At 40.1% G+C, this 21,026-nt stretch overlaps 2 protein-coding genes across 2 annotated transcripts in view; one reads left to right on the top strand and one right to left on the bottom strand.

Annotated features, from left to right (window-relative positions):
- Nucleotides 1-744: 744 nt before the first annotated feature.
- Nucleotides 745-20,888, top strand: SHFL (shiftless antiviral inhibitor of ribosomal frameshifting). The gene is made up of 9 exons (XM_007427905.3): nt 745-958; nt 9,446-9,587; nt 10,638-10,681; nt 12,866-12,910; nt 13,840-13,872; nt 15,798-15,953; nt 17,726-17,829; nt 19,341-19,489; nt 19,955-20,888. The coding sequence occupies exons 1-9, from the start codon at nt 926-928 to the stop codon at nt 20,170-20,172; spliced, it is 924 nt and encodes a 307-aa protein (XP_007427967.1). The 5' UTR covers nt 745-925; the 3' UTR covers nt 20,173-20,888.
- The window catches only part of ANGPTL6 (angiopoietin like 6), a 17,938-nt gene continuing 16,394 nt past the window's right edge, over nt 19,483-21,026 (bottom strand). Inside the window, exon 7 of the transcript XR_015795631.1 lies at nt 19,483-19,824. The gene's annotated coding sequence lies outside the window, so the exon portion shown is untranslated. The remainder of the gene's footprint in view (nt 19,825-21,026) is intronic.

The following is a 21,026-nucleotide window of genomic DNA, read 5'->3' as shown; positions in this document are numbered from 1 at the left end:
GGTAGGAATAAAATCAGTAGTCCTTGACCCTATAGCGGTCTCAACCATGAACTCAAAGGATGACCCAGCCTGCCATCGACGTCTATTTTGCAGGGGTGTTGACAAGCTGGGGGAGGAGTGAGGAACGAGGTAGGGAAAAGGAAAAAGACGCTTGCTCTGAGCTCCTAGGCTGCTTGGGATAAACACCTAATTAAGGTATAAATAAACAGATAAATACCCATACCTTTATTCAGATATAAATAAATAAAAAAATAAAAAATAGAGATATGTATGTATATATGTATTTATAAATAAATAAATAGATATCGAAAAATCTTAAGGACCTCTATAGTAAGGCGACTTTACCGAAACACCTATTAATACGTTCGCACGTCAAAAAACGGGGAGACGCGCTCGCCTGAGGCAACGGGACAAAGGAACCTCCAGCAGGTACCGCTTTCTAAGCGCCAAGGTGAGAAGAGCGAGGCGGGCAGGGCGCGCCTGCTGAATGCCGGCTCGCCACTCGCGGGGACAATCCCATGCTATGGGATGAATTGCAAACGCAAGAGCAAAATCGGTTTGTTTTTTTTTTTGAGGGGAGGGGGCGGCGTCCGAAAGAAGAGTGACTTTCCGAGGACCCAGAGGGGCTCAGCCGTGTTAATTCCCGGAAGATGCTCGCTCCTGCACCGCATCGCTCGATGGGGCGTCGCTGTGGCGAATTTTTTCGCCGGAGAGAGGAAGGAAGTCCGATCAGACTGAACATCCGGGCGGACCCTTGTTTTGAGCCGATCGAAAGTGAAAGCAACGCTGGGTTGGCCTGGGCCGGGCCGGGCAGGGCCTGGCGGGCTTCCTGTACCGCCCTCCGTTGCCCAAGCGGGACGGAGCACCGACCTCAAGCGGGAGAAGCGACTCTCGCGGACTGGAGCGATCCCTCGCCCGCAGCGCCATGCACCGGAGGGACAGGCAGGATGAGGTGGAGGTAGGCATTACCCTTCACAGTAGCTAGAGGACGACTGCATTTTAAAGAAAGGGGCTGGAGGAATTTGCAGTGTTTGGTCGATGTCCTGCGAAGGAGATTCCTACGAGCCGATGCTCCTTCAGAGGCGGGAGACTGTAACATCTTTGATCAGCATCAGATCCTGCTGGCTTGGGAGGGTGGGGGTGGGATCGTTTTCCCGTCAGATGTGGAATAGGACAGGTCCGAGGAAGGCTGTTTCTGTGTAATAACTGTCGGCGAGAAAGTTCTCGCCTCTAAAAACCCGGACGAGCACTAGAGGGCAGTAAAGAGGGACCCAGTGCCTTACTGCCAGCCACGGATCATCCAGATTTTTGCAGTTCTAGGGGCAGGATGCAGTTGATTTTGGTGGCAATTTTAATAAAGGGCCTCAGTATCAGATCAACAGCTCTTATCATTTAGTATCCTGTTTCCAAAAGTGATAACCAGAACTCAGCTGTTGTATGGAATCTATCCTATTTGATATTCAGTGTTAAACCACCTTTACCTTTATGAGAAATAGGATACCCTATTATTCTGTTATAATCTCCTTGTTGGTTGTTACCCCACCTCCGCCTATCACTATCTAATTTTCCTTATGCTCCATGGGCTCCACACTGGGCACATTGAAGAAAAAATTATTGTAGAGATAGTAAAATTGTAGGGCAGAAGAGAAGCCATGAGAGAAGAGCATCAGGACAAACAAACAAAGAGTAATAGGATAGGACATTTGGGAAATGGTTAATGTTGTACATTGCACTGGGCAAAAGGATTTACACAACCTTTTTTTTCATTTGCTCAAATTGCCATCCTTTGAAGCCTGTTTGCCCAACCAAGGACAAAGAAAAAAAAAATCCCATATGCAACCTGTCAATAAAAGACAAACAGAAAAGAGAACAACAGTCATTGCGTCAGGAAAATAGCCTCAAATTTCTACTGTTGGTGTCAGGGTGAGGACAGGGAATACCAGGGTATAGAATTTTATATGTGTGTGGATAGCTCAAGTTCCCACCCAAAATATTTGTAGCAGCAGATTATCAGTTATTGCAGAGTTTCTGACTCTGCAATGAGTTATGCCTGAATACACATAGAATTAAATTAAAATTTGTAATTTTTAACAATAATTGTTAATGATATATATGGATATCTTTTAAGCTAGAAAGGCTTAAAAGCCTTAGAAGTCAGTTTTAAAAGATATGAAAAGAATTGATAAATAAAATGTCTCACAAAGGTACAATTCTTTTTTTAGAACCTACAGATCACTCTTTTCCTATAGCTACTCAGTAACTTTTATTTAATTATCTCTGAGCTCAAACAAAGTGGCCAGAATGACTGACTACATTTGTCTAAAACTTTTAATGTGGCTTGGAGGCAAATTTTGCTATCCAGGGGCAACTGCATTTGGGCAGGTGGTTAACAAGCCCTAATCAGCATAAACATGGAAGGTCCAAAATGCAGAAGTGCTTAAGTTTGTGCAAAATACCAAATTCAAATTTGAAGAGGACTGCTTCAATCATTTTGGAAATGCGTTCAGCTCAAAATAGGGTTGTTTCACGGTTGACTCGTTGAGAAAGTGATTGGAACCGTCTGCCTCTAATGCAAAACAGCTGTGTGGCACTTGAAACAATTGTTTGGGACTCAAAACGGCATGTTTAAATACAAAACAGTTTGAATTTAAAACATTTTGCACACTATTGGATGTAAATATGTTCTGTCAAGAGCAAGGCTGTGTGCTTTGTAAACATGCAGTTCCCAGACACAGGTTTGCTAGTGAATATAGGAGAGACAATTTCCAAACCTATCCCAAAATTCTCCTGTACATTTTCCTAAACCTCCCACTTTTCAGCAATTTAGGCCTCTTTATCTGCTCTGTCAGTGGCCTGGAGTTTATTAGGGAAAAATATGTGTTTGCCCCAAGGATTAATAGAACTGCAATATGCTTGCACACTTTCATTGCCTAGAGAAAGAAGATAAACATAAACTGTTTGTGTGCAAAACTGATTGCATCCCATGGCCCCCTGGCCTTGAAATTAATTTTAAACATAGGAAAATCCTACTGCAAAGAAGGAAGAGGATTGCATGATCATAATGGCATTGAAACAAAGAAAAGTTCTGCTTTTGCTTATGACTTTAACTTGTTTTGAGCCATAGTGCCAGGAAAACACAGGCCAGTAAACTTCATTTTTTTGTTGTTATTGGTGCCTTCGAGTCAGTCTTGACTCCTGACACCACCTGGACAGGTTGCTGCAGTTTTCTTGGCACAATTTTGGAAGCACTTTTCCCTTGCCTCCTTCCCAAGGCTGAGAGAGAGTGACTGGCCCAAAGTCACCCAGCCAGCTTTCATGCCTAAAGCGAGACTAGAACTCACCGTCTCCCGTTTTCTCGCCTGGTGCCTTCACCACTAGACTAAACTGGTTATCTACTTCACTACCGTTTTAATGTCTTGAGGTTCTTCTTGCTGTGCAGCTTGGGTTATGTGTGTTTGAAATTACACATGTTAATGGGGTCAGTTAATTATGTAAATTTGGAATGCAAGCTGAGGTTTGAGCATATTTGTTAGCTAAATAGGTTTTCAACCATAAAAAGAAAAATGCATAGCTGATATTCTGGATATGTTTGTATGCTACATTGAGCATTAGAAATGTAATCCTGTGTGAGCCTTAAGCCTGCATGACTTCCCTTTCCCCCTCTTATCTTTTCTTTCATTGTTTCTCTGGTCTTATTTTTCATTAACAAAGCAGTAGTTACATATTGTACTGACATCACAGTCTTGTAAATTAAAACAAGCTAGTTTAGTAAAGGATAATTAAGGGTAACTACAATTTGTCTGCACTAATAAAACACAACAACATTCTTTCTAGACTCCTGGTACTTGCATCTAAAAAGGCAGAGAGAAAACTGATTTTTGTAAATTTAAATATCCATACACAAAAAAGGTTTAGCATTTTATGTGAATGGAGGCAGAGCCTGGGTTCACCTATTACACTAAGCCAAGGTTCTCCAAAGTGATCAGTACTGACCCCCAAGCATCAGTGGGACTATCCATTGTTGTTGTTATTCGTAGAACTATTAGTTAAAGTAGTATTTATTAAATTATTTTCATATAATTGTTTTGGGAGTTGATGAATAATCTGAAACTTCACAAAGGGGTCGATGAGCTGGAGAGTTTGGGGACCCCTGCACTAAACTGTAAAGTAATTTGGCATTGGCTTAATCTGATATGTGAAATTTAAAAATTGTGGCTTACTATTACTGTATGTGCAAACCAGGCTGATTGAAAGAAAGAATTATTTTTGGTTTAAAAAATAATGGTTTATTGGGACTTCTGAATAGCTCTTCACATTTTGAATTAAGATGTAATTGCCCGGCAGTGGGGGAATGGAATTAGGATACCGATGAAGATGATAATTGTCACGATCTGCCAAGGAAACAGAATATTGTGTTCTCCTTAGATTACTACTTGTGGGCTAGCTTTGCTCTTTTCTGATGCACAGGCCAAACAATACCCTTTCAAACTGCGCAAAGTTAAATTTAACAAATGCAAATTACAAGCTCGCGCTCAGCCTCCAACCAATAGTTTCATTACTGTTGAAAACTTCAAAAACACCAGGCATAAGCACAACCAACTTTTCTTTAGAAAAGAGGAATCAGTTCTCAGCAGGCGAACAGACTCCAAACCCACCACTGATTTTCAGCTGAAGGGGTGGCTTTGTATTCAGGAATAGCCAGCTAGAGTTGTGTTTACCTTGAGTAAACTGTTAAAGGCAGGGGCAAAGGTGCAGGAAAAGTCCCTGGTGCAATGCTGATGCAATCTGTAGATATTGTCCTCCCTTTCTAGAAGTGCCAGAGGACAGTGACACAACACATGTCACAAGCCAAGTGGTCTGTTTATTTGCTCCTGTCAAGTTTCCTCTAGGTGTCTGGAAAACACTTCTGGAAAGGCTGGGGGAACTGGGGGCACCGCCAGGCTACTGGGTTAATGGGCTTTCCTCTAGTGCTTGAGTTGGCAAAAAAAAAAAAGAACACTGGCCTAGACTTTTGCTGCCTTGGCAGCCAAGCTCTATTCTGCGGCCGTCCTTTTAGGCAGCCCTATTTAAGGGCAGTGACTGGTGGATTCCTCAGCTTCATTTCCCCTTCCCACTGAGCATCACAAACTGGTGGGCGAAACAGCCTCCGATTGCTCTCCTTAATGTAGGGTTAGGTAAGTGTGGGCAGCTGTTGGGGATGGAGGTTTTAGCCAGTTTTCCATTGGCCTGAAAAACAGGTGACTGGCATGGAGCTGCTCCCTGTTGGTGGTTTGTCACACGGGCTATTTCTGAACATGGGCCTAGTGCTCTCATGTCCCCAAATAGTCTGGCTGACAGGTTGGTGGGGTGGAGGAAAGGTGCAAGATGAATCATGGAGAAGCTCTGTGGCTCATTGGAAGAACTTTCACCCAATTCACCCCACATCCTTCCTCAGTTCTGTGATAGTTTGTCAACTGGGGAAGCTCAGCAGCTTCAAGGAAGCAGTAGGAGCTGGCAGATCCCACTCTGTCCCTGTCATCACCAACCTCATCAGATATCTGTTTTTTAAAATCTGTGACAATGTTTTTATCCTAATGATAACTTTTTATCTTTTTATGATGCCTGTTTTTATTCACTTGTTATTTTATTTTAATTGTTGTACGCCGCTCAGAGTTGCTTTGTGTGAGATGGGCGGCTATATAAATATGACGTATAAACAAACAAATAAATAAATAAATACCATTCTGTATCAGGAGAAGTGGGAAAACGCTACCACAACACCAGAAGAGTTAAAGACCCATTTAGGCTGCCTCCATGGCAGGCTTGGATGAGGCAAAGGAGATGTCATGAAGATACGTCCTTTAAAGAGGATTAGCAAGGCAGGTTTGTGACATGATAAAGTTGCATTTCACGCAACTTGCCTACAGCAACTTGCAACACTTTCAGGAACAACCATGGCTTGGAATAACTAGAACAACTTAATGAAAAACAAGCTGCATTGATCTTTCTAGATGTAGAAAAGGCTTTTGACAATTTGAACTGGACTTTCTTGTTTAAAATTTTGGAAGACATGGACTTTGGTAAGGATTTTATTAAATGGGTAAAATTGATTTATACCTCACAAAAGGCACAAATAATTGTAAATGGAGAATTAACAAAATCTTGTGAGATACAGAAAGTTGTCCTTGTCACCACTGTTATTCATATTAGTTTTGGAAGTATTGAACAGAGACATAAAGCATGATGAGAGAATTACTGGATTGAGGATTAAAAAGGAAACATAAATTACGGGTGTTTGCTGATGATTTGGTCATAATTTTGGAAGATCCTTTGGAAGGAATAGAAATATTAATGGAAAAACTAATGGATTTTGGTGTATTAGCTGGTTTTAAAATTAATAACCAAAAGATAAAGATGCTAACAAAGAATATGGAAATGGAAAACCAAATGAAACTGATGGAAAAAATGGTTTTAAGATTGAGAAAAAAGTAAAATACTTGGGTACTATGACTAATATGAATTGTATGTTATTTCAGAATAATTATGTTAAGACATGGAATGAAATTAAGGACATGTTAAGACTGGAGAAATTACAATTGTCATTGTATTAAGGGTCCAGATAAATTTGGAATATTGAAATTTTTACCATAGGTTTTTGGAGTTAACTGTAAAAAATAAATAGCTTCTCCTGGGAACCAAATATATTTTGGCTATCTTGGCTATTGTAAGTCATAACAAAGATAAGCGACTTTATGGTTTTAGAAACTGGACACTAAAGGGGACTAAAGATTCTAAGTAGAAGGAAAAAAATACAAGCCTGCTTTGGTGTTGGTTAGTACTGGGATGTACAAAATGACACAAAACGTCATAACATTGGAAGTATTAAAGGAGATCTTTGAAGAACGGAGCTAGAAATTAGTAGCTACAATATCTACAGTGTCTGTAATGATATCTGATTCTGTGGATAGACTTTGTCTAAAAGTTATTAATGAAGGAATGACAGACGTGGAGCAATTTTTTTCCTGACAAGACAGAAAGTACCAAAAGTGGAAATACAAATGACAGGCCAAGAGAATGATTTGGAAAAGGATGCTTTACTGGATGTACAAAAGAAACTGGCTAAAGTTTTAAAAATTAAAGGGGAAATACAAATGACAAACCAAGAGAATGATCTGGAAAACATTTTCTTACTGGATCTACAAAAGAGTCTTGTTAAACCCTTGAAGAAGTCTGTGTGATGGGATAAAGAAAATTGAAGGCACATCAAATCCTACCACAATATTTGAATGTACTAAAGATTAAGACTGTTAGAGGTAAAAGGAAGGAATATAAAGTTGGTTTATTTGATCAAGATTAAAATAAGACCTTTTTTTTGCAAAGTTCTGGTAACCCTTTATGGGTTTCTTGCTGACACCAGGATTGAAAAGTTGATGTTTTATGGATTTGCTTATCGATAAGGGATTCAATATGGGATGAAGAGATATCTGTTTGTAACCTTACAGAGGGAGAATAGAGAACAGAGGGAGAGAGAATAACCTTACAGAGGGAGAATAGTTACTAAATGTTTGGTGAAGTTGAGAGAACTAACAGAGATGGTAACAACAACATTTCTTCGAGAAAGATCAATTACTACATTTATTAGTGACTGGAAATCCCTTATGGACTTTTTGCTGAAAAAAGAAAAAAATCAACTGAAGCTTTATGGATTTGATGATTAGAAAGGGTAGATTATGGAAAGTAGGAAACTTTGATGTAACCTTAGAGAGAGGGGGTAAAATATAAATGTACTTATAACTGCTGTTAAGAAGATCAGAAGCCACTTTTTTATTATTATTTTTTTCATTTTCCTTCTTTTCTATCTCTTTTTCTTTATTTCTTTTTCACTTTTCTATTACTTTTCTCTATTTCTCTTATCTTTAACTTAAAATTTGTAGTTTTTATTCTGTGGAAAAACTTCTTTTATAAAAATCTCTCTCTCTCTCTCTCTCTCTCTCACACACACACACACACATATATAAACACATACATATATATGAACAGTCTTGGCTGATTCAGAAGTTAAGCAGGGTTGGACCTGACTTGTACATAATTGAGGGCTACCAGTTAATCCCAGGGCTGTAGGCTAAACTGGGAAGTTGAAATAAGCACTCCCAGAAGAAAGAGATGGCAAGCTACTTCCAAATTGCTGTAAAAAAATGACATGAATGTATCCATGAGAGTCAGCTTTGACTTGAAGAAGGCTTTATCATGCACATGGGACATTTGCCGAGAAGGATGAGCTTTCCAGTTTTGCAAAGTCCACATTGCCTGCTCAGTGAAAATCTCACAGCAAGTTATGGTTTGCTCTACATCTACATGGTTTAAGCTTACAAAAGTACCAAAGTATCCTAAGGTACAGAGAAGCCTTCCTGCTTCTGTTTTTGATCCTCTTGGTACCCCAATTCATAAATTAACTCCTGTTGTTGGGGAATGGGAACTCTGGCATGTTTGTTACAGGTAGTCCTCGCTTAACAGCCATTCATTTAGTGACCATTTGAAATTACAATGGTGCTTAAAAAAAAGTGACTTATGACTGGTGCCCGAAGTTGCGACTATCCCAGCACCCCAGTGGTCATGTGATCGCAATCCAGGCATTTGGCAACCAGCTTGCACTTACGACAGTTGCAACATCCCGGGGCCATGTGACCCCCACTTACAACCTTCCCAGCCAGCTTCCAGCAAGCAAAATCAATGGGGAACCGTGTGATTTGCTTAACAACCGCGTGATTTGTTTAATGTCCACAGTGATTCACTTAACAACTACTGCAAAAAAGGTCATAAAATTGAGTCCAATCCACTTAACAACTGCCCCACTTAACAACTAATTTTCTGGTCTGTATTGTGGTCATTAAGTGAGGACTACCTGTACTGTTACTTACTAATTCAGACATTGGAAAGAATGCACTTCCTGATGAATATTTCCAAACCAAATTTGCAAACTGTTTGGAAAAACTGGTGAAATTCTAGATAGTTGCTCAGTAAAGGCCAAAGAAGAAATGATGCTAGATACACTAAAGGTATTAGGGGAAAAAAGGTGCATGTATGTGTGTGTACATACATGTGTGCACCTATGTGTGTGTGAAACCTTTCCTCCGCTGCTTCAATCCTGATAAAAAATCCCCTTCCCCCAGCTATCTGTTGATCTGGATAGAAAGCTCACATTTGTGCTAATAGTAGTCAAAAGGAGAGATTGATCAAAACCACAAGGGAGGAAAGAATTAATGTATCTCCTGTATCTGCTCACATTCATACTCATCCACCAGCTTGTTTTAAATAAATGATTAAATAAATTAAATAAATGCATTTGTAAATCTAACTGCTGAGCAGCAAGTCTGGGTTGGCTGTAAGGAGTAAACCTGTCCTGAAAGAAAATATGACAGGGTTCTGAAAATTCTACATTTTGATTGACCTCATCTTTCTGGTACAGTTGGAGAAAAGTGTCCGCCGACTACGGGAGAAATTCTATGGGAAAGTGAGCATCAAAGATGCTGTGGTTCTGATGCGGATGTTCCACAACAATCATGACCTGGTCTGCAACTACATCATCCTTGTGAAAAATGAAACAGAAGGTGAGTCTAGCACTGATGCTGATATGCTGTACTGTGTGGGAAAAGGAGGAGTCCACATTTAAACATTTGGGGCCTTTGAAGGTGGTTAGTGATATATCCATGGAGAAGGGAACAAGCAGAAGGAAGAAACTCAAGGATTTCCATAGCCCATTTGAAGATTCAAACTGTATCTTCTGTATTATCTTTTTTTGAAGTTTGCAGTCTATTATAACTCTGAAACATCCTTATTCTTCCTGTTTGGATGTCCAGACACAGGGTTCTTATTAATTGTATTTTTTGTATTTTTACTCCTGCAGCCTGTCCTGCCTCATAGGGACTGGAGGTGTAGGTATCTTGTTTGTCATAAGTGCTGGGGGGAAAAAGGAAAAAGAAGTTTATTTCTCAAAAAAAAAAAGCGCTTAACTGATCTGAAACCCACAATACCCCAGTCAGACTAACCATTGAAGTGTGTATTTTCCTTTCCACGTGTGCCTTGCCTTGTTTCTTTGAGTTTCTTGAATGATTTTATTAACATATTCATTGCATCCGACAGATTTTGCAAATATGTGCATGTAGACATTTATTTCTTCTATTTATGGCTTACTCTAGTATCAGGCCAGGCAGTCTTGGTGACTGATTGTTGAACATTGGTGGCATAGTTTCCCTCTTTTTGGGGGAAGGAAACAGATGAAAAGTATTGTATATATGAAGGGAGGGAGGGGAAGGAAGGGCCACGTTCTCCCCAATCCTCAGTCTCGCCTAAAAATTCCCTATCCATGCTGCAGTAAAAATGCAGTTCCTTAATTTTAAAGGACTCTAATATTATGGAACAGCACAGAAATAATAAAGCCTGCAGAGATAATGCTAAGAAAGGATAATCCATGAGCAGTAAAGATAAAAATCAATACAAATAATGCCAATTTGATTATCTTGTGTTGGCCTTTATCCCCTGGTCACCCGCTGCATATCTGTGCAGCAGGGATGTCCATTAAGTAAACATCTTCATATTGACTGTCTGTCTGTTTTCAGTCTAATCTGCTCTAACTGTATATTGTTGTTCTTTGGATGTAGAGCCAGAAGATGGAGAGAAGATCAGCGGTGATCCGGTAGCCTTGGTAATAATGCTCTGTTTAATTTAGATGCTCTGTTTACTTTAGGCAAAGGCTGAGGAGCGAAAGGCCATGTTTCAAGGGCTACCATGGACCCTAAACTGAGAAAGGGAATAGAAAAACCAAACTAGTTTAGCCTAACAGCTGTGAGGGGAAACGAGTAGCCATTCTACAGATTATTATGCTATGCAGTATTCCATGTGATTTTTCCTTCTCTTCCTGCTATTTTTCTCAGTATAGGAGAAATAGAACTACTTTAGAAAAGGTAAGGGCTATATAGCCCTTACATTTGGTCTCCCTAGGTGTATGTTTTGTATGTTACTGTGCTGTGATTGATACTGATGTGGCTTGGCAGTTCATGTTTTAATTATTTCCCCTCTTCCATTGAAGTCAGTAGGTAGGAAACCTTTGCCCCAAATTTGAAGTTGGGATAAACTGGTGCCATTAATGACCATAGATGTATGGGGTATACCATGTGGCCCACGTGTGCCTTTCCCCTAAGTTGCCCCTGTCTTATCCACAACTCCTCCCCCAAACCCGTTTTTTCCCTTTTGGAATAGTTTATTCCTTTTTTTCATTTTTAAAAATTATATATTTATAAAATAGTAAAGGAAATTGATCATATAAATACAAGTACACATTTAAAAGAATGTAAAAATATATAATACATATAGAAAACCAAAGGTAAGGGGTAAAATATGAGTGAATAGTCAACCAATCTGAAATATCATATGACTAATATGTTCTAATACATTATTAAAAGCTTTTAATACTATAAGGTATTTCATACCATTTTCTAATCAAAACGTTTATCTATGAAACTTTAAAGGTACTTGGCTAACACAGTTCAAATAATTAAAAGAAAAGAGAGAGAGAGAGAGAAGCTATAGCTGATAATTACAGTATTAAGACAATACTGTAAATTACATGTAGATCGTACATCAAGATACAAACTCTAAAACCTGAATTTTGGATATGGCACCATTCCATATATAAAATTGCAGTCTAAAAATGGAAATAGAATAGAACTAAATTCTATATTAGATTTACTTTTTAAATATGAAGTTATTCTAGACTCCTACAATTTGGTTAGCTATTCTTTCACTGTTAAGCCTTCTCTGTTGGCACAACTTCACCAGCCTCATATTCTCCCATTATATCTGAGCTGTTCTACCTGTCTATCAGTCATGGCATCCAGATATATCATTCTAGAATTGGTTTACTCAGGTAAATTCATGATTTGGCATCTCACAATGTATGTCAGTGCCCAAGGAGAAAGCATAGGTGTGGTGGTTAGTTGTCCAAGTATCTTCCTTCTTCCTGGTGGGCTGAGGTCATCAGTGGTGATTCAGTGGCTTTGAGTCTAATCCCTTAAAAAAACACACACCTCTGTTTGGTTCCTAAGTTCCATTCTGTTGCTATGAATACTGCTACAGTTAGTTATCATAATAAATAATACATTATGTACAATCAATAGAATATTTGTTCTGACCTGTTTGTTCCTGAAAAATTACTTCCCATTGTAATTTCCCCAACAATATGTTTTTGTAAGTTGGAAATAGGTTCTTTGTTGTACAGTGGTACCTCGGGATACGAACGCCTCTACTAACGAACATTTCGGGTTACGACCAGCTTTGGCAGGAAAAATTTACCTCGGGATACGAACTTGCCTCGACTTACGAACCGGATCCGCGGCCATTTTCCCTGCTGCCACGCGGTCGCGGCTTCCTGTGGGCGAGGTCGCGGTAGCAAGGAGACGTTTGGTGAGGCTTGTGGTGTGTTTTGCGGTGTTTTGCGAAGGTTTTTGGTGTGCGTGTTAGCATGGCTCCAAAGAAAATGCAGAGCAGGCTTGGTGGGAGTCAGGCTCTGAAGAGAAAATTGCCTCGGGTTGCGACCAAATTCGGAGGGCGGAACGGATTAACCGGATTTACATTGAACCCTATGAGAAACTTTACCTCAACTTGAGACCAACTTGAGTTGCAACCAGAGTCACGGAACGGATTAAGTTCATATCCCGAGGTACCACTGTATTTATTTATTTTTATTCATTTATTTATCAAGTTTGTCATTGCCCGTCTCATTGAAATGACACTGGGCGGTTTACAGCAAAATTCTGTTTTGGTGTAATTTCATAATTGTCTATATTTCTGCTGTCTACTTATTGACTTTAACTTTTCCCTCTGTTTTTAGAAAGTAATGAATAAACTGGAGGAAGAAGAGGAGCAGAATAAACAGGTGATTAAGGGAGGAGGCAGACAGACAGGGCAAGTACAATTGATGGAGCTTACTTTGGTAACAATTTTTTCTACTTTATTTAGATCAGGTTCTCTGAACAGTTGCACTGTCAACAAATTAAATTAAATTAAATTAAATTAAATTAAATTGCCAGTTTAGTCTAGTGGTGAAGGCACCAGGCTAGAAACCAGGAGACTGCGAGTTCTAGTCCCGCCTTAGGCATGAAAGCCGGCTGGGTGACTTTGGGCCAGTCCCTCTCTCTCAGCCCAATTCACCTCATGAGGTGGTTGTTGTGGGGAAAATAGGAGGAGGAAGGAATATTAGGTATGTTTGCCCCCTTGAGTTATTTATAAAAAATAATGAAGGTGGGATAATTTTTTTTTTTTTAAATTAAGTTTGAAGTTTTTAAGAGAGAAAAAAGCATGTAGTTAAATTTCTTAGGAAATCTAAAATGTCTGTTTCGTCAGTTCCTGTTAACAGTTATCAGACTGGTTAACTGTTCAATCATTTGACATTGAAGAATATCAGATTGTTGTTAGGTAGATCTTAAATCATAAGTATGCAATGCAGGACCTCTTCCACCAGCTTTTAAGATTTTTTTTAATTAAAAAAAGGAATTAAATGGAAAGCTAAGATATTGAGAAGCAAATCATTAGCTTCTCAGCATCATTATTTCCAGGTGTGTCTCTGAGGCCTGCATACAATTCACAGGCATTCTTGGAAAATTAAAGAATAAGTAGCTGCATCTCTCTGCGGCCTACCCAGAGAAAAAGGACAAAGGTAAGTGGAGGGGTAAAGAATATCCAGAGGGTCTACAAGGAGAAGACATAGAGCAACCTTATCAATTGTTTCCAAAGTTACTATTTCACACTGGCACTTATGAAATTCAACAGACGTGGGCCTTATCGTTTTATTTATTTTCTTTGCAGAACCCAAGTGGCAAGAATGATAAGAAAATTAAGGTGAGAATAGAAATGCTGGAGCATGATGGGACTATGGGAGGTGTGTGGCCAGAAGGATCTGTGAAGCAGGAAGGAGAATGGAAACTCACCGTCATACTGACATGCCATAGTTAATTTATCTGTATTGTTAATTTGTCTGCAGTAATTGGCACTGCTTGGTGACAATATTAATACGGTGTCCCAGGAAACAACCCATGGATGGGTTGGGAAGCGAAAAAATAACTCCACATTAGACCTCATGCTTCAGCCTTGAAGTTAGCTTTCTTGACAATATACTGTACGGCAGAACAGCATTAGGAGCACTACGCACACACCCCTGCATAGACACATATATGTATAGGCATACACTGCCCAGAGTGCAGGATATATGTACCATAAAGGAATAATTCTAAAATAAAATGTGGAACATGTGCTCCAACCAGTTTTGGAATAATTTCCCAGAAGATTATTCTTTGCTCTAGCAATAACAGAGCTATGGCAGCTTAAAGAAGCAACAAACTTGATTAGGCATGAACTTTCATAGCCTAGAGCTACTTCAGGTTTATCATTGCTGGATTTTTTAATATATATATACATATATATATACACACACACACACATACATACACATATACACACACATACATACATTAATTGAGATAACTGTTTTTATCTTTGTGTTAGTGTTAACTTAAGTAAAGCTAGGGTGGTTATTTTTTCCTCAGTTATCTAATGGTCATTGGGTTGATTTTGCATACGTTCCAGTTCTAATGTAATTTCCTTTTTTCCCCCTCTATAAAGTAATTTCCTTTTTTTTCCCTCTCTGTATTGCTGAGAATGCCATTTCATCCATCCGATTCTAACCATATCACCAAGAATGCCATTTCATCCATCTGATTCTAATACTTGAAAACCAGTGCCACAAGAGTCACTTCTCCTCATTCAGTACCTCTCTCCTCCTCCTCCTCCTCCTCCTCCTCCTCCTCCTCCTCCTCCTCCTCCTCTGTGTGAGATCAGCCCTATTGCTCCCTAGTCCAGCCTGAGAGAGCCTAGTTCCCACTACAGGTAATCCTCGCTTAAGGACCACAATTGGGACCAGAATTTAGGTCACCAAGCAGTGCGGTTGTTAAGCGAATCATTACATGACCAGATCCAATTTTACAACCTTTTTTGCTGTAGTCATTAACCAAATCACTGAGGTCATTAAATAAATCATGTAGTCGCTAAGTGAATCACATGGTTCCCCATTGATTTTGCTTGCCAGAAGCTGCCTGGGAAGGTCACAAATGGCAATCTTGTGATCCTGGGACACTGCAACCGTCATAAGTGCAAGCTGGTTGCCAAGCGCCCGATTACAATGGGGACCACTGGGGTGCTCATAACTTCAGGCACCAGTCGTAAGTCACTTTTAGCTCTGTTATAACTTTGAATAGTTGCTAAACGAACAGATGTTAAGTGAGGATTACCTGTAGTGCTTTTCCTGGGCAATAGATCTCAGCAACCAGGAAATTAGCTCTAATAGGTTCCTGCATGTGCAGGATCATTACTTTCTGGAAACTAACTCCAGTACTTGGCCCAAATATCAGAGGTCTGAAAGAACTAAAATATGAAAACAACCTAAGAGTTGGAGCACTCAGTTCCTCACCCCTTCGTGATTGAATGTTTATTGATGCTCAAACAAAAAAGTTTCTCCCCAGCACCAGTCAGAACTTCCATATCCAAAGTCCTTCCTTCCTTCCTTCCTTCCTTCCTTCCTTCCTTCCTTCCTTCCTTCCTTCCTTCCTTCCTTCCTTCCTTCCATCCATCCATCCATCCATCCATCCATCCATCCTCCCCTCACTCATTTCCCTTGTTGATGAGGACATTAATTTAATCTATGAGGGAAATTCTTGAACGTTTAGAATACCTGGGATCGCTTCCATGTCCTTCCTCTTTATTTTCCTCAGGAGGTTGCTAGGCAGCTGAAGCCCTTGAGTTTGACAAAGGAGAATGTACGGATGTTCAATAATGCCCAAAACAACCGCATCCCTCCAGTTAGCCGGCAGTTTGCCTGCCAGTCTTGTGACAAGATGTGGTGGCGTCGGGTCCCAGAGAGAAAAGAGGTGGGTGTGATGTCCACATGTGCATGAGCCTGTCTGAGAAATAACGACTGCTTAGCCCTGAAAGGGAGCTAGTCTAAGGGTGACTTCTGACTATACTGTTCTCCTGGCCTCACTGAGTCTTCCTCACTGTTTTCTTCCTACTTTTGCCTAAATTTAAAAGAAAAAGGCCAAGTAAGTATGCGATAAAACTCAGTCTTCCACTAAATCCATATGAAGCATAGAGGTTAGTATTTTCACCTGTCATTCCAGTTTTAAAAGGAAGCTGGCAAACTTTTACAACTGAGAAACACATTTCTTTTTCTTTTTCTTAAACCTTAGTCTTTGAGGCAGTGTCATAGCTCCTTGGGCTGGAGACCTGGTGATCTCACCAGTGCAACAGAGCCCATTTTTTAAGCCTTTTTGTGTTTCTTTGGGTTTTAGAATTTTTCAAAGGCAAAATAGGTACATTCAAGTTATTGGATGCTTCATGCACCCCTTTTAGCCCTTATTTGAAAGAAACATCTACAAAGAGACTTCCCTCATTGGTACTGAAAATCATCTATTTTCTGCCAAAGATCAGTAGTGTGTCCTCAGAGAGCTTCCAAGAGCTAGGAAAATGGGGCTAGAGGTTGCATGAGGGCCATGAGTTATCCAGTATGACTACAGTTTCTTTGGGAGGGAAACTGTAGCATGAGCAACTTGGGGATGTGTATATGAGCTTTCTCCAGTCTTGTGCCTTTCCCTCATAGTCATGCCGAGGACTGGTTGAGATGAAGTCATCATAGGGTCCGCAAATGTACAGAGCTGCAGTTTGCTGTAGAGATTCTACAGAATCTGAGTTGTGTCTGCTGTTGTTGCATCTAATTTGATCCTTGGTATGACCTCCAAGAGTTCTTTCTGCATTTGCTTCCTGCTCTTAGGCGACACAAAACCTACCATTACCTGCACAATAGCCAGATTTTGCATTGCTGCAATGAAAATGAGACATCATCAGCTCAAGGGCCAATTCCTTATTCCTTATTTCTTATTTAAGATCTTAAAATGCAGATTTGTACAGGTAGTCCTCGGGTTACGACCATTTGTTCAGAACTGTTCAAAGTTACAACAATGGCTTCTTGGGAGTTTCAGCTGTCACAATGTCCCCATGGTCACGTGATCGTGATATGGGTGCTTGGCGTGAGGCTTGCGATTATGTTGCAGCGAGCCACAATCACGTGATTGCGGTTTCCAACATTCCCTGCCAGCTTCCCACAAGCAAAGTCAATGGGGAAGCCAGCAGGAAGTCAGAAGTTGTGATCATGTGAGGTCCTCGCTTAATGACCCGCATGGTTCTTGTCCTGCAACTTCAGGAAACAGGCTTTTCCCCCTTGCTTCCTGGACCTCTGGACCGGGTGAAATATATACACCAACACATTTTTCTTGCAGTTTTTTTTTTATATTATTATTAAAGAGACTGATTGCCAGCCTTCCCTCTTCTTTCCCAACTCACATTTTGCAGTAATCCAGATGGTGGTTGTAAATTCTTGAAAATGTCTCTGATTCCCATTGGTAAAGCTAAAACAGAAGAGAAGTGGTTTGGGGTTACAGTATCGTGGTTGTAGTTTGCAAATGAAACAGATTGCAGTGTGGCCGGGCTCCAGGAGAGAAATGCCTGGGTTAAACCAGCCTTAGACCAATAGTTGCAACAACACACTGATACACAAATCTGAAGAATTTCTGCTCTTGTGGCCATTATTGAGATTCTTTCTGGGAGTTGGAAGCCTGTTCAGCTCTTTGTTTGGTGTCTTCCACAGGTGTCCCGTTGCCGCCGATGTGCAGCCCGCTACGATCCAGTGCCATACAATAAAATGTGGGGCACGGCAGAGTTTAATTGCCCCTCATGCGGACATACCTTCAGGTGAGAGGCAAGCAGTGCATGGCCTGTGATAGTTACCATCCCCAAGTCTTAGAAAGCCATGTATTTGATAAATCTAGCAACCTGAATATATACAGTATGCTAATGATGCTAATTGATAATCTTTTGTTAGGTCAGTTGATATCTAGACCTCAGGATGATGTGTTGACATAGCCTGAATGACAGGGTGTGGAGGGCTTCAAATCTTTCTTTGCTATTTGGAATGGAAGATCTGTCTGAACTTTGGGGAAAGCAGCCTCCTTTCCTTTGGGAGAGCAAAAAAAGAGTTTGCCTCTCAGAAATAGGACACTCTGTGTATTTCTAGCTGACTTAGCTAGAACTTGGAATGGTGTTCTTTGGAATCTTTGGACTGTTCTTAGAACACTTCTGTACTTAAGAAGGATCTGCTTTTATTATCATTATCATCAGAGAGTCTGTTTGGTGTAGTGGTGAAGGTGCTGCCCTAGAAACCGGAAGACTGTGTTCTAGGCCTCCCTTAGGCATGAAAGCCGGCTGGGTGACTTTGGGCCAGTCCCTCTCTCTCAGCCCATCCCAACTCAGTGTTGTTGTTGTGGGGAAATTAGGAGGAGGAAAGAGTATTAGGTATGCTTGCTGCCTTGAGTTGAATATATACTGTATGTATGTATGTATGTATGTATGTATGTATGTATGTGTATGTGTATATATGTGTATATATATATATATATATATATATAGAGAGAGAGAGAGAGAGAGAGAGAGAGAGAGAGATGAAGGAAGGAAGGAAGGAAGGAAGGATAGGATAGGATAGGATAGGATAGGATAGGATAGGATAGGATAGGATAGGATAGGATAGGATAGGATAGGATAGGATAGGATAAAAACCTTATCAACATCATCATCATTAATTTTTAATGTGTTTGTACACCACCCAGAGTTGCTATGAGTTGGATGGCCATGTAAGCTGAAAAAATAAAATAATAGAACAAAATATCTGTCAATGCATAAAACATTATGAAGGCACTAAGTATCAGTGTTCTCTCAAACAAAGGAAAAAATCCAGTAGTAACAGCTCTAGAATTTCTTATCAAACAGGAGAAAGGGATGTGATACTGTCCAATATTAATATTGTAAGCTAATAGAATTGAAGCTAGCTTGTGTCTTCCTTGCTGTTGGCAATGCAAATTTGTATCTTGCCCAATTCCGCAGAATCTGGATAGTCTCACAACAAACTTACAATATTATATACACATACATACATACATATATATACACATACAAACATACAATATTATATACACATAATATGATATAATATACTGTAATATAATATCATATATAACATATATAATGTAACGTAATGTAATATATTATAATTACTGTATAATACAGTATAATAAAATCAGGCAATGGGGGTGGGGATGGAATGAGCAGGTGATAAAGTTTTATTGTAAGCCCCCAGAGTCACATATGTGAGATGGGTGGCTATATAAATCAAATAACTGAATAAAGGAACTTCTGTTTCCCCCCTGCAGAGGATCAGCTCAGATGGGAACTCCGTCTCCCTGCTACCATTGCCATGCACCTGTGCTCCCAAGCTTTATCATCCCACCTCGTAAGACCCCAGGACCCCGAAGCAGACAGCAGCATTCTTGCTTTGCAGAGGATTGCTACAACCGATCAGGTGAGATTGACCATGCCGTGAATCTTCAGGGTCCCTGCCATGTTTGATAGGCAGTATGTGTGTTATCTTCCGGGATGCTCTGCTAAATGGCATCCGGGCATTGTCAGCAAAAATGGCAGTAGAAACTAGATTTTCATTTTTCTTCATTTAATACCATATCAAAAATCTAAACAGCACCTTCTACAGGGCTTGTATGGAATGCTTTCTGGTGATGAATACAAAAATAAGACAGGAGGTAGATGATTTTGTTGGGTTCACAGGACTCTTCTAGTTAGGGATCCTATGGCATCTGTCTCTGAGCCAGCACTGGGCCTTGGAAAGGATCTTGCTGCTACCTAGAAAAGATGGAAGTGGACAGGGTAAGGAAGCAAGTTAAGCTGGGGTTCATGTTTCAACAAATAGAGCCTCCCCTTTCATCACAGGGGCAGCAGACTTATTGTCTTGTCTTCTCCTCTTTTCTTACAGAGCCTCACATTCCTGGAACCCATTGTGTCCATCCACGAAGCCGGATCAAGAATTGCTTGCCGAAAGTCATCTGTCCCAGCCAAGAGCATGATAGCACCGGTTCCACAGTAGCCACCTGTATAAGCCAAGGCAGCTTGGCATGTTCGGACATTGATGAGCTCATCTTAGAGGACCTGAAAGAACAGGATGAGGAGGATGATAGCGAGGGCAGCAATTAGCCCCCTGCAGGCTTGAGATGCCAACCATCTTGTGGGAGATGGATGGAAGGTTGCAAATTAGGGGAAGTGGCACGGGGAGGAGTCTTACTTTATATTCTCCTCGGCTCCAAGCCTGCCTGTTCTAATCAGGAAGAGTGTACATTGATTTGCTCCAAGCCCAATTTGACACTAGGAAAAAGATATGGAGGGGACTGGGGAACCCCTGGTCATCGCCATGAAGCTCATAGACCTGCACTTTAGGCTTATGGGACCAGAACGTTAGAGATCATGGAATTGGAGGATCTCTGTTACAAATAATACGTTACTTGTTGAAGGGAGTAATTCTAATTGTGAAATGTTTTTATTCTTGAAATATAAAACTGAAAGGCAATGTCCAAATATTTTTCTTAGTTAAAAAGGGCAAGCAACTATCCTCCAAAGTACCTGCATAATAATAGTAATGCTATTGAAGTATTAGTTACTACCATATATAAACCATCCTCCTCCATATAAGCTAGAGATTTATCATTTGTAGAGGCCATCAGAGTGGGGGAAGTTAATATATATAGTGCCTTACAATTGTGAACATACTTCCTGATTTTCAGATGGAAAGCGTTTACTATGTTTCCTATCTGCAGATTTTTTTAATCAGTTGTGAATGCACATAATGACCACAGTATATCTTTTTTGCTCTGGTGTATTAAAATGCAAATTAAAATGTTTTTCCTACGGAAATGTCTGGTTTCACCAACAATCAAAGGTCCCACTATTAGTCTAAAATCAATCAGAAATTGCCTACTTTGGGGAGAACCACCTGAGAGGGGATGTTGAGAAACTTAACAAGATCTTGACTGCAACTATTCTTTTGGAATTAC

This window comes from Python bivittatus, unplaced genomic scaffold (assembly GCF_059951505.1).
Source record: "Python bivittatus isolate LINGU-HERP-01145 unplaced genomic scaffold, Pbiv_v1 ctg000220_np1212, whole genome shotgun sequence".
In the NCBI taxonomy this organism is placed as follows: domain Eukaryota; kingdom Metazoa; phylum Chordata; class Lepidosauria; order Squamata; family Pythonidae; genus Python; species Python bivittatus.
Note: the sequence above shows the minus strand (reverse complement) of the source record. Positions and strands in the feature narration are given on the sequence as shown.

Excerpts from the sequence above, each read along its gene's own strand:
- SHFL (XM_007427905.3), top strand. The coding sequence starts at position 926 with ATGCACCGGAGGGACAGGCAGGATGAGGTGGAG. Across the intron at positions 10,682-12,865 it reads GCGGTGATCCGGTAGCCTTG|AAAGTAATGAATAAACTGGA; the intron begins GTAATAATGCTC and ends CTCTGTTTTTAG. Across the intron at positions 15,954-17,725 it reads GGGTCCCAGAGAGAAAAGAG|GTGTCCCGTTGCCGCCGATG; the intron begins GTGGGTGTGATG and ends TGTCTTCCACAG.